Source organism: Trichosurus vulpecula, chromosome 3 (assembly GCF_011100635.1).
Source record: "Trichosurus vulpecula isolate mTriVul1 chromosome 3, mTriVul1.pri, whole genome shotgun sequence".
In the NCBI taxonomy this organism is placed as follows: domain Eukaryota; kingdom Metazoa; phylum Chordata; class Mammalia; order Diprotodontia; family Phalangeridae; genus Trichosurus; species Trichosurus vulpecula.
The window spans coordinates 396,945,806-396,958,134 of NC_050575.1; the positions used below are offsets into that span (position 1 = coordinate 396,945,806).

General features: G+C 55.9%; 1 protein-coding gene across 2 annotated transcripts in view; it reads left to right on the top strand.

Annotated features, from left to right (window-relative positions):
- The window catches only part of BCAR1 (BCAR1 scaffold protein, Cas family member), a 106,611-nt gene extending 96,864 nt beyond the window's left edge, over nucleotides 1-9,747 (top strand). For both annotated transcript variants that reach the window (XM_036751524.1, XM_036751523.1), the window contains exons 3-7: nucleotides 4,726-4,887; nucleotides 5,076-5,192; nucleotides 5,699-6,925; nucleotides 8,176-8,265; nucleotides 8,804-9,747. In XM_036751524.1, coding sequence (XP_036607419.1) covers nucleotides 4,726-4,887; nucleotides 5,076-5,192; nucleotides 5,699-6,925; nucleotides 8,176-8,265; nucleotides 8,804-9,316 — 2,109 coding nt within the window. In that variant the 3' untranslated portion in view covers nucleotides 9,317-9,747. The remainder of the gene's footprint in view (nucleotides 1-4,725; nucleotides 4,888-5,075; nucleotides 5,193-5,698; nucleotides 6,926-8,175; nucleotides 8,266-8,803) is intronic.
- Nucleotides 9,748-12,329: the final 2,582 nt, after the last annotated feature.

A 12,329-nucleotide genomic window follows, 5' to 3' on the forward strand; every position in this document is an offset into this window, starting at 1 on the left:
CATAAGGATTTACTCTTGTACCCAGAGGCCCTTTTCTGACCTTGGCATCACCCGCAGACATGTGCAAATGAACATTCATCTCTGCAGGGTTCTCTGGGTACCGTGGCTGGAGAGATCATAAGCAGCAAGGAGGGGGAGTGCCAGAGGGCTCGGGCAGGGGCTCAGGGCTCTCGTCTTGCAGCAGCTTCCAGAATCGCCAGACCTCAGCACTTTAGGATCACGCAGGGCCCCTTTGCGTGCTGGGAATGTGTGCAGAGGAGCCCGGGGCTGCCGAGGGCTGCCCTTTCCCCACCAGTTCAGTCCAGGCAGGTTGCTCGTCCCACAGCCAACCTTCCCTCTTTAATTAAGGAACAAAACTGCTTTCTCTCCCTGAGTGGGGCCAAGCCCTGTTGGCTGGGAAGCTGAGCTGGACCAGTACTTGGAAAATCACATTCGACACCCCCTTCTCAGCTACAGCCCAGCCATTTGTGCTGGGTGCCCTGTTGTGTGTCCAGGGCCCGTCTTCCTTTGTTCACCCTTTCTAGGAGTGCTGTGTCAGGCACACTTATGAGACCTCTGTGCTCCCTGGGAGGGAATCTAGGGCTTGGTGGCAGCCTCCCTGTTGTGCATGCGCAGATAAGTAAGAGGGGTACTGCCAGCTCCTGGCCCTGGTGGGCTCAGCTGTCTGCTGCAGCGCAGGGCTTGGAGCTCCCTGTCTGCTGGCAAAAGGCCCTTCCTTCCATCTGGCCCCCTTTGGAGGGACACCTGGAATCTCCATAGCTAGCCAGGTTTTCTACCATCAGTGATGCTGGGTGAATTCCCTGGGTTGCCTGGCACATGCAGGGAGGTGGGCAGACTCTGTATGCCAGTTGTGATCTCTCCCCTGAAGCAAACGTGTCATTGTGCCCGTCTATCCCCAGGCAGCTTCTGGCAGCTTTGATCAGGAGAAATAGAGTTTCACAGTTGGAAGAGAACTCACAGCTGAATCTCCAGCTGCAGTATTTGCCACATGAGGAAACTGAGGCCCAGAGGGATGGGTGAGAACCAGGACTGGACTAGGCCCCTGTGGTGCTCAGGGCCCTGCCCTCATGAGGCACACGGTCTGGCAGCTGGGGGTTAGCGGGGTGCTCTCCTGCTGGTCTCTGTCCACAACACTGTGCTCCCATCCCAATGAGCTGCCTCACTTGGGTTTCCTGACTTTCCAGCCCACAAGGATCCCCTCTTTGCCCCAGAACTTCTGGGGACTCCACCTCCATCTGGCCCTCAGCTTCTGCTGCTTGGAGGGTCAGAACTGTTCCTAGGGGCTGGTCTCCATTCGAAATGTATTACAAACTCCTTAAGGGCAGGGACCAAGTCTTTTGCTTTTTTTCCTTTATTTCAAGTTTTATTCATGCCTTTTGATTTGACATCGCTCATTTGGGGATATACACCCTTCACCCCCAATCCTGTGAGCTTTTCCTTGTAACAAAGAAAAGTAGTTGAGCCAAACCAGAGTGCATTGAGGGCTAGGCATTTTGGCCGGGATGACCCACGGTTCCTCTCTGCTTCCTGGGCAGCTGGGTAGTCTTCCAAAGCCACCATGAAGCTGCTTCTCAGCCAGGCCGTCCAGCTGGCCCTCCAAGGCACCTGCCTCCCAGGCGGTCTGCTCCTGGTACTTCCCATTGTCCCAGGAGCCATCTGCAGGCCTCTCTGGAGGATCTGACTATGGGGGGACCTCCCCAAATGGCCCATTCTCCATGGTTGGCTGGCTCTGGTAGAAGTTTCCTCAGACTGTGCCTGATTCTGTCCCCCAGAGCCTCCATGGCTCCATTTCTTCAGCCAGGCAGCCCAGGGGTTAGTGCACTGGGCTTGGAGTCAGGAAGGCCTGGGTTCCAATCCAGCCTCAGACACTCAGTTAGCTCTATGACTTTGGATAGATCCCTTAAGGAATCAGGGAGCCAGCGTTTATTAGGCACCTCTGTGTGCCTGGCCCTGTGCTAAGCGCTTTATCAGTGATCTCATTTGATGCTCACAAGCACCCTGGGACATAGGTGTGCTTATCATCCCCGTTTTATAGGTGAGCAGACTGAGGGAGACACATGAGTAGTAAGTGTCTGAGGCTGGATTTGAGCTCGAGTCTTCCTGACTCCAGGGCCAGTGCTCTAGCCCCAAGCCGTGTCCAGCAAACCTTCTTGTGCTGTATAAGTGCCTGCTCTTTTCTATCGGGTGGAGCCGTTTGAGACCCTCCACCACGGCAGTGTGTCTGGTTTCAGCCTCACCCTCCTTGTAACCCCCGCCTCTCCTCTGCTCAGGCTTAGCAGTGACCCGACAGGCCCCTGGCGGCCCACGAGCTCTGTGTCTGTAGTCACCCCGGGAGGGAGCTCTGAGCGAGGGGCTCCTCTCCCCAGCTCGAGGGTAGGGGGCTCCGGTGGGCGGCATCCTCTCTCAGCTCGGGTCAGGATGCTTGGGGTTTCTGGAGGATCCGAGAGCAGTCAGACTTAAGAATCAGAGACAGTTAGGACAGAAGCTGGACCTCTCTCCCTTAGGAAGGCACTGATGCATTAGACTGCCCTCCTTGGAGTCAGGCTTTGGGTTCAGATCCTTGCTCTTCCACTTTCTGCCCGTGCCACCCCCTGTCTCAGCCTCAGTGTCCTCGTCTGTAAAATTAGAGTATTGGATTAGATTCCTTCCAGCTCTCCATGTCCTAATTCATGTTGTGTATTAGCATAGTAGGTATTCAACAAATACTGCACACAATAGGTATTAAATAAACAGTTATTATAGAAATGGAAGTTTACCTTTGCTCAAAAAAAAGTCCTTAGTTCTTTGATGTGGTGAACGAGGTTGTTAATGCTGAAAGCATTTAAGAAGCCACCTGTTCCCGATCTCCAGCAGGTCAGGGGCACTCAGTCACAAGCAACTGAACGACTATTATGTGAATTACAGATTGAAAACCAGAAATCTTTATTAAGCCCCTTGATGCCAGGCTCCAATAAACCAGGTGCTTTGTGTTTGTCAGAGCAGGTCATCTGAAGACCTTGGTGACCTAGTCTGAACTAACCCTTCTGTCCGGAGCCTCCTTGGTCATCTGACGCCTTCCTTGTACAGAGGAAAGGGTCCAGGACTTGACCAGAGTCACAGGGCTTCAGTAAGAAGCAGCAGCAGCAGCAGTGGCGTAGGTTTTCACAGGATTTTCGATCTCCGCCCCTGCCCCATCCGTTTCTCCCCCAGCCCTAGTTTGGGCTGAGTGCTTTACACAGGTTGATGTGTTTGTCCTTCATTCTCGAAGAGGGCCATGATGTGACTTGCAGTTGGCTTTGATTTGAGTGGGGGAGGGCTGTGCAAGGTCACCAGCCTCACTTTCTCCTGCAGAGCCATCTGGGTCCAGTGGCCAGATATTCATCAAGATGAATGGAGATGACCCAGGATGCCCTTTCAGGCTAAGGCCTTTTCATGTCCTCACTTGGAGTGAGGTAACACCCATTCAGTGAATAGGCCTCTTTAAGAGGTGAGTCAAGGCATGGCCACTTTAATTAGAAAAAAAGACTTTAAAAAATACACACAGCTCATTTGTACACACCAATGTACATTCATCCGAACTCCCTCCTTACTGTGCCTGAGAAGGGGAGTTATATGGGCTGGGGGCGGAGCCAGCACCAGGACTAGAATGAGGAGGAAGGTCACTCCACAAAGCGGCTGGATCCCTGCTGAGGAGTGGGGCAGCATTTGGACCTGACCCGGGACCAGCTGGGGGGCCCCTGAGCTGGAAGGAAGTACCTGAGTCCTGTCGTCCAGGCTGCCTTTTCTTCCCGGCTCGGCCTGAGTGGCCAAGGAGCACTTGGCTGGCCAGCCCCAAGGTCCCTGGGAGGGCGGGAGCTGAGAGGCAGGAACCATGGCCTCCTTTCCTGCCCCAGCTGGGAGCAGCCCAGAAGTGTAGCCAGCTGCCCTTGGGAAAGTGGGTTTGTCCAAGGGGTTGATCTTCTGTGGAGGGTAAAGGAGCAGCCTCTTCTGTCCATGACATCCAAGGCCCTTCCCAGGCTGGCTGCACCCAAACCCTCATCCCCTTTTGTATGTTCTGTCTATGCTTTTCCCACTGCCTGAGACACAGTCATCCAAACCCCTCCCCCGCTCCCCAAGTCTTCCCTGATTCTGCATTGGGGCACAGGGGCGAGAGCTCTGGGTTTGAGTCCTGCCCCTGCCCTTTCCTGGTTGTGGGGCCCTTGGGCCAAGCTATTTCAGTCATTAATCAAGGAGCATTTACTCAGTTCCTCCCACATTCCTGGCACTGTTCAAGGCTCTGCAGACAAAAAGGAAATAATCTCTTCCCGAAAGGGGCCTGTCCGGGGTGGCCCTGGAACAGAGATTTGAAGGACATGAGGGGTGGCCAGTGCTTCTCTGCTGTCCAGACCAGTTCTCAGCGGTGTCCTCGCTGGGCCTCTTCAAGCAGAGCCTGACTACTTGGAACGGGTTCCCAGGGGAGGGTCTTGGGGCCCTAGATTGGTAATGTCAGACTCAGAAATGAAGGCTGGTAAACCTTCACAGACTCTCTGCAGGCTGCGTGTTAATTAGTTTCATCTTTGTTGTATTTTTATTTTGTTAAATATTTCCCAATTACATTTTCATCTGGCTCCTTTCATACCTGGACTTCCCCTCCAGCAGTGAGATTTTGAGATTCATGTTGGCTCGTTGCATTGTGCTGGTGCACAGCTGTCTCTGTCAGTCTTCTCCATCAATTGATTGATTATCTTGGTTTCCCTGCTTGCTCAGGTGGTGGTACCCACACGAGTCGGGCAGGGCTATGTCTACGAGTCAACCAAGCCCGAGCAAGACGAATACGACATTCCGAGGCACCTCTTGTCATCAGGGACTCAGGAAATCTATGATGTCCCCCCTGTCAGGGGCCTGCTTCCCAGCCAGTATAGCCAGGAGGTGAGGATACCTGGGTTTGGGGAGGGATGCAGGAGGGGGAGGGCTCCTTCCCCTGGGGGTTCCCCTCCATTCCCAGCACTGTAGCCTCCACGGCCCCCAGGGACACACCTGCCATTGACCCCAGTCAGCAGTGGGGGGCGGGGGGGGGGAAGAGGGCACTACCTTAACCATGGGTTTTCTCCCGGCAGGTGTATGACACTCCCCCCATGGCTGTCAAGGGCCCCAACAGCCGTGACCCCTCCCTGGACATCTACGATGTGCCCCCCAGCGTGGAGAAGAGCCTGCAGCCACCAAACCACCATATGGTGAGTGAGTCCTTGGGTCGTCCCCCTCCCAGCAGGCCCAGTCTTACACACGTTGGACCCTGGAGGTGTCTTTATGTAGGATTTAAGGCTGCCTGGTACCTGTTGGACAGGGGACCTTACAGAGGGGGAAACTGAGGCCATGAGCAGTGAAGTGATTACTCAGAATGACAAAGATAGTGAGTCTGAGGGGGTGAGCAGCCCTTCCTCAGTCCTTCCTAACGTACATACACGTGTCGTGCACATACATGTGCTGTGTAAACAGTGTGCCATGCTCATACATGTGCCGTGCACAGACACACCCTCTCCAGGCATACCACAGTTGTGTCCCTCTGCACGTGCATACATTCTTGCCCAAGTGTGCCTGCAAGTTCTCTTCTCACAGACCTTGGCCCCTTGGCCTTTGACATAGTGGTGCTTTCCAAGGTCCCAGCTGTCTGGAATATATCCCTAGGCCTGGGATTTCCCAGAAGGGCAAGACCCTGATAGTCTCTCCCCTTGCCTTTCAGGTATATGATATTCCCCCATCTGTGAGCAAGGATGTGCCTGATGGACCCTTGCGGGAAGAGACCTATGATGTGCCCCCCGCCTTCTTGAAACCCAAGCCCTTTGACCCCACTCGGCACCCTCTGATCCTGGCGCCCTCACCCATCCCTGCCACGGACCCATACCCGGCAGATGACGTCTACGATGTCCCCCCACCTGCCGGCAAGGGCACACCCGCCACAGCCCCTCCCCAGGAGATCTACGATGTGCCTCCTGGCCTGCGCAAGTTGGGCCCCGGCCCCCCAGGTTCTGTGTATGATGTTCCTCGGGACCTGGCCCTAGCCGGCAGTCGGGCCGCTTCTCTGGAGGCCGACGGGGAGAGCGTGTATGACATCCCTCCGCAGGCTGACCGTGAGCCCCGGGCTGACGGCAAGCGTCTGTCAGCCTCAAGTACCGGCAGCACACGCAGCAACCTGTCCTCCTCGTCCCTGGACGTGGTCCCAGTGAAGGAGCCAGCGGCGGGCAGGGAACCACTGCCCATGGACCTGGACGCTGCCATGGAGATGCTGGCCAAGCTGCAGCACGGCGTGAGTGTGTCCGTGGCCCACCTCATGTCCTTTGTCAGTGGCAGCGGCTGGCGGGACCCTGATCTGCTGGAGCCCCAGATTCCCAGCCTGCAGGCTGCTGTGGGGGAGGTGAAGGGTGCTGTACGGGAACTGTTGGAGTTTGCCCGAGGGGCCGTGGGCAATGCCGCCCACTCCACGGACCGTGCCCTTCATGCCAAACTCAGCAAACAGCTCCAGAAGATGGAAGACGTGTACCAGACGCTGCTGGCACATAGCCAGGCCTTGGACAGCTGCCAGTGGGCCCTGAGCTCCTTGGTGGTGGGGGGACAGCCCCCGGGAGCACCCGACAATCTGGACCGCTTTGTCACGTGCTCCCGAGGCATCCCTGACGACACCAAGCAGCTGGCTTCTTTCTTGCATGGTAATGCTTCGCTGCTCTTCAAAAGGACAAAACCGTCCAATGGGGCTGGCTCTGAGGTGGGGAACCAGCCAGCGCCTCCCTCCGGCCACTACCCCCAGCCCCCTCCACCCCCCACCACTGGGACCCCCTCAGACAAGGCCAGCAGCATCCAGTCGAGGCCTCTGCCCTCTCCCCCCAAGTTTACTTCCCAGGACTCCCCAGACGGGCAGTATGAGAACAGCGAGGAGGGCTGGATGGAGGACTATGACTACGTTCATTTGCAGGTAGGCAGGTGTGCCAGGGGCCGGGGCCCCAGGGAAGTGGGCAGGTGAGCTTGGTGAGGCCCGGGCAACCAGATGCTCTCCGAAGGGGAAGCTGCACTGCTTATGGCCGCACCAGCAGAGCCTTTGAGAGCCAGGGTCAGGGTGGAGTTGTGGAGTGAGACATTGCCAAGCCTCCAGAGTCCTGGAATATGGCAGGCTCAGAGGGTTTGGAGCCAGCCCAGGCTGGCGCCTTCTTGCTCCCTGCCCACTCCCTGCCCACTCCTCCCCTCCCTCTTTCCTCTCTTGTTGCCCTTGCCTCGTTCCCCCCTCTCCCCTCCACCTTGTATCTGCTGTATCTGTCCTTCCTCATGGCTCTTCCCTCTTTCTCTCTAAAACACATGGCCTCACCCTGGAGCCCGGCCTGCAGGGTGCTGGCTGATGTGGAGGGACAGACGGTGAGGGCTGAGCCTTTGTGCTCCGTTATCCAGGGCCGGCCAGCTCCCCAGACAGCCCAACAAAGGGACGAGCCCCTGATGATGGCCGGAGGGCCTAGGTTGGCCGGGGCCACTTGGGTCCTTGGACCTGGGGTGCATCTAGGCTGGCAGTCAGCCGTGTCAGAAGGAGGGATTCTGGACTTCTCAGAGTGTGTTCAGCAGCCTTCTGTCGAGCAGATTGGGTACTGGGGTGAAGAGTCAGAAATGAGGACGACCCTGCCCCCAAGCCCACTGCCTTCTTTGGGGCCATCTCCCAGATCCCACCCTCTGCTTCCTCCTTAGTCTTTCCCTCTTCAGATTGGCTTGTGTTGAGTCATGTGGGGGAAGCCCTTGAGAACCAGGAGCCAAGCTGAGCACCCTGCCATCAGCCTGGACCCCCTCTCCAGCTCTAGGGGGGCCCCTCTCTCCTGAGGACAGAAGCACCAGGATAGAGCCCTTTGCTCTTTTCCTTCCAGGCGGGGAACTGGGAAGGAGACTCCCTGGAGGTCACTGAGGCTGGGGGAAGCCGGGGAATTCCACCCCTCGGGATAGGACCTGAATGGGGAAAGGCTGGGAAAATAAACGTCACTGGGCTTTATCCCAAGTGCGGACTCCACTGTGGGCTGCGGTCGCCCCCTTGTGGGCACACAGTGGGCTTCACCTTCCAGGCCCAGACAGTGCTCTTCAATCAGCCCTGCTGGGCAGGATGGGGCCTGGGTGCCCAGACAAGGAGCTAAGAGGCAGCCACGTGGAGCAGCCGGGTCCCATCCTCATTGTCTCCATCTGCCTCCCTCCTAGGGAAAGGAAGAGTTTGAGAAAACCCAGAAGGAGCTGTTAGAGAAGGGGAACATTATTCGGCAGGGGAAAGGACAGCTGGAGCAGCAGCAGGTGAGTAGCTGTGCCCTGTGCCCCCCCGCACAACTCGTGCGGGGCCTCCCCGTGCCTGCCAGCCCTGCAGGCTTAGTGGCAGGGACCACAGCCACAGCTCTCTGGAGCAGGCTAAAATGTACACAGCCCTTTCTGCTGGCAGCCTCAAGAGGACAGTGTGAGCCTTTGTGGGGAGGAGTGGCTGGCCCAGAACCACACGGGGACCCACTCTCCAGCCCAGACCCCCTTCACTCTTCCAAACTGCCGTCCTCGTTTACACGAGTTAGAGGGAGAAGGGGTATTCGGCAGGTGCCCCCACCTGAGCTGTATCATTGACCTGCTCTGTCACATTGGGTGGCTTAGAGTTTGTTTGCAATGGGGGCATGATGCCTACCTTGTCTTTGTGCCAGAACTTTGGTCAAGTCGAGATGAGGCTTTGAAAGTATTCATCTGCCAGTAGCAGGTGTTAAATTGGTGGTAGATGTGGCCCCAGAGACCCTTCCGATACGAGCCTTTTCACCCTTCCAACCAGCTTGTCATTTCATTCTCTTCCTGCCAGCTGAAGCAGTTTGAGCGGCTGGAGCAGGAGGTGTCCCGGCCCATCGATCATGACCTCTCCAACTGGACGCCCTCTCAGCCCCTGGCCCCAGGGCGGCCGGGGGGCCTGGGTCCCTCAGACCGGCAGCTGCTGCTTTTCTACCTGGAGCAGTGTGAGGCCAATCTGACTACCTTAACCAATGCTGTGGATGCCTTCTTCACTGCTGTGGCCACCAACCAACCCCCCAAGATCTTTGTAGCCCACAGCAAGTTTGTAATCCTCAGCGCCCACAAGCTGGTGTTCATCGGCGACACCTTGTCCCGCCAAGCCAAGGCCCCAGACGTCCGGAGTCAAGTGACCCACTACAGCAACCTCCTCTGCGACATGCTGAAGGAGATCGTGGTGACCACCAAGACAGCGGCCCTGCAGTACCCCTCCCCCACGGCCGCCCAGGACATGGTGGATCGTGTGAAGGAGCTGGGCCAAAGCACTCAGCAGTTCAGGCGGGTCCTGGGCCAGCTGGCCGCGGCTTGAGGAGGCCTAGCTTGGGCCTGTTTCAGGGACCACAGTGGGGTGGGATGGGAGCTGTAGCTGTTTAGTGACTCAGTCCACAGGGCGTGGAGGGAATCATTTCCCTATGGCCACAGACTGTAAATGAAATTGTACATATTTAAAAAGAAACAAACCACAGGAATCAAGAGGCCTAACCCAGGCAGGGAGGCCTGACAAGAGACCGAATCTGCTGCCCCACTCCTGCCTGCCCAGCCCTGGTCTCTCCCTCCAGACTCTGGTGGAGCAGCACCAGAAGGCACAGCCTCCCCGGTGCCAGTGTGAACCACCCTGTGTTCTAAGTGGCTGGGAAGGAGCAGAGACAAAACACTAAGGAACTATTTTTCATTATTGATTTTCCAATCATTTGACTAATGGTCTACATTTAAATAAAAAAACCCAACAAATTAAAAGTACCCGAACCTCCTCTGTAAGTGAAGTGTGTAAGAGAAGGCAGCTCACGCATCCTAACCACAGGTGCAGACCAAGGCGGGAGGCTCCCTCTGGTCCTGGGTTCCTGGGTGTGGGACCTGAGTGGCCTGCTTCCATTTTAATACCCCCAGAGTGAGGCCAGGGAACTTATGTCATCCAGGGTCACCCAGGTAGACAGTAGCAAGTGGGGATTTGGGTCCGGGCCCCCTGACTCCCCCATGCCTCTCCTCCTATCTAGCCACACCTGGGGGAAGCAAAGTGAGCAAAAACTCCCAAAGGGAAAGGCTTGGAAAACACCTCCATCAACACACACTGTTACTTCTTGAAAAAAATAAATTCAGTAAAGTTGGTGAAAGTTTCTGTCCCCGCCACCCCAGTCTCCAACCAGCATTTCCCCCAGCATTTACACATGGCTGGAATACAAGCCAGAATTGAGGCCCTGTGGTGGGCAAGTGGCTAGGGAACCCTGGGTGCAGCTTGAGAGGCAGGGAGCCTGCTAGCTAGACAAAAGTTGGCCTTGGACTCCAGTGGGCTTTGTGTTCATGTGAGCGGTCCAGGGAAAGCACCACGCGGGCAGGGACTACATCAGCCGAAGAGAGGGGCAGACACTGGAAAGCAGAGCATCCTTTGTCTCTGAGCTGAAGCCGAGCAGCCTTTGGAGATGCTGGGAATATTTTCAGGGAGATGTACGTCCCCCAAGTGGCTAATGAGCTGAAAGTGCTTTGTGTCTGGGTGCATGCGCGCGCGTGTGCACACACACACATGGAGATGTATGTCTCCCAAGTGGCTAATGAGCTGAAAGTGGGAAGCTTTGTATCTGGGCATGCGTGCACACAGACACACACACACACACACATACAGTGGTCTTGGGGTCGTGGCTTAAATTGCGGCAAGGTACACACCTGGCCCAGGAGCGGGAGAGCAGAGAAAGGCCTGATGTCCTAAGTCCTGAACCACCCCTGGGGCCCTGAGTGGGGAGGGAGGTTCGTTGGGGTCTGGGGTAGGGTGTGAAATGAGACTGTGGGAGAACCTGGGGCAGAGGCTGGCTGTGAATGTGGCAGACGCTTCCCATGTTATCCTCATTGATTCTGATCCTGGTTTGCATGTGCCCACTTCCCTGCACCCTTCACCTTGATCCGTGGTCCACAGGGCACAGGAGGGGCTGCCAGGGGCTTCTGAATTAGACCTGAAAGCTTAGGTGTCACTCCAGAAATTAACTAGGTGTCATTCCAGAAATTAGCTAGGTGTCACAGGCCTGGAGGCAGCAAGACCCAAGTTTGAATCCGGCCTCAGACACTCCCTGGCTGTGGGACCCTGGGCAAGTCACTTAACCTGTTTGCCTCTATTTCCTGAACTATAATTTGGGGATAGTAACCGCACCTTCCTCTCAGGGTTGGTATGCGGATCAAATAAGATAATCTCTATAAAGTGTCTAGCATGGTGCCTGGCACATAGTAAGCGCTCTATAAATCCTTATCTCCTTCCCTTCCCCCAATCCATAAACACGAACACCTGTGTACCAAGTGCCCTTGGGCCTGGGGATCCAAAGAAAAAGGGGACAGTCTCTGCCTTGAAGGAGCTCACAGTGTATAGAGAGTTGCAAAGGGGATTTGGGGAGAGGGGCAGGTAAGGGTAAGGCAGCAACTGAAGGAATCAGAAGAGTCTCATTGTAGAAAAATGGCGATGATTAAGCCACCAACAAACTGGGGATTACCAAGCCCATTGCCCCAGAGCAGGAGAAAACCCCTCCCCGTCAAGACCCAGGCTCTGGGCCCAGCTCTGCTGTTCAATGTCCTGCATGACCTTGGCCAAGTCTCTTCACTTCTTTTGGCCAGACCCTGCTGCCTTGGGTGAACAGGGGCCTCTGGGGCAAGTTGAAGGGTTGAAGGCAAAGCAGCTTTGGTGTGCTTGGGGGGCCCCAGGGATGGCAGCTCTCATCAGCCGTGGTTGGCAAGATCAGCTGTACTGGAGGAGCGCTTCCCACCAAAAGCTCCAGACAGGGACAGTGGATGGAACCGTCCCATATCCCAACACTGGTCTCCAAGGGCACCTCCGACCACGAAGTCCACTCAGTTCTCTGCCCACCCCCAACCACCAGAAACACCATCCCGGGAGCCGTATGACCTGGCACTGCAAATAACCAGCCCCATTGCTTCCTCCAGCAGCTGGCCACAGCAGCTGTTAGCTCTGGTGTTAATGACTCCGGCTGGGAGGGCAGAGATGTGGGCAGAGAATACAGCAGGCACCTGTGCCCTCCACAGAGACACCCTGTTGGCAGCTGCCCATCTCTGTGCTCATCCCCTCCACCCCTCAAATACTGTCCTCAGAGTCCAGTTGGGGGATGCTGTGTCAACGGTGTAGCTGATATTGGCTAAATGTAGAGGAGGCAAGGGAGATTGGGACGTTTGTTCTTCCAGTGAAGGCAGAATGTGTTACTTGTACAGCATATATATTTTTACACACATATGCTTACATACTTTTATTATTTATATTAAGCAGTGTGTGTGCATATGAGCATGTGTATGTGTATATGTGTAAAATCCTTCTACCTGACAGCCCTCCAAAT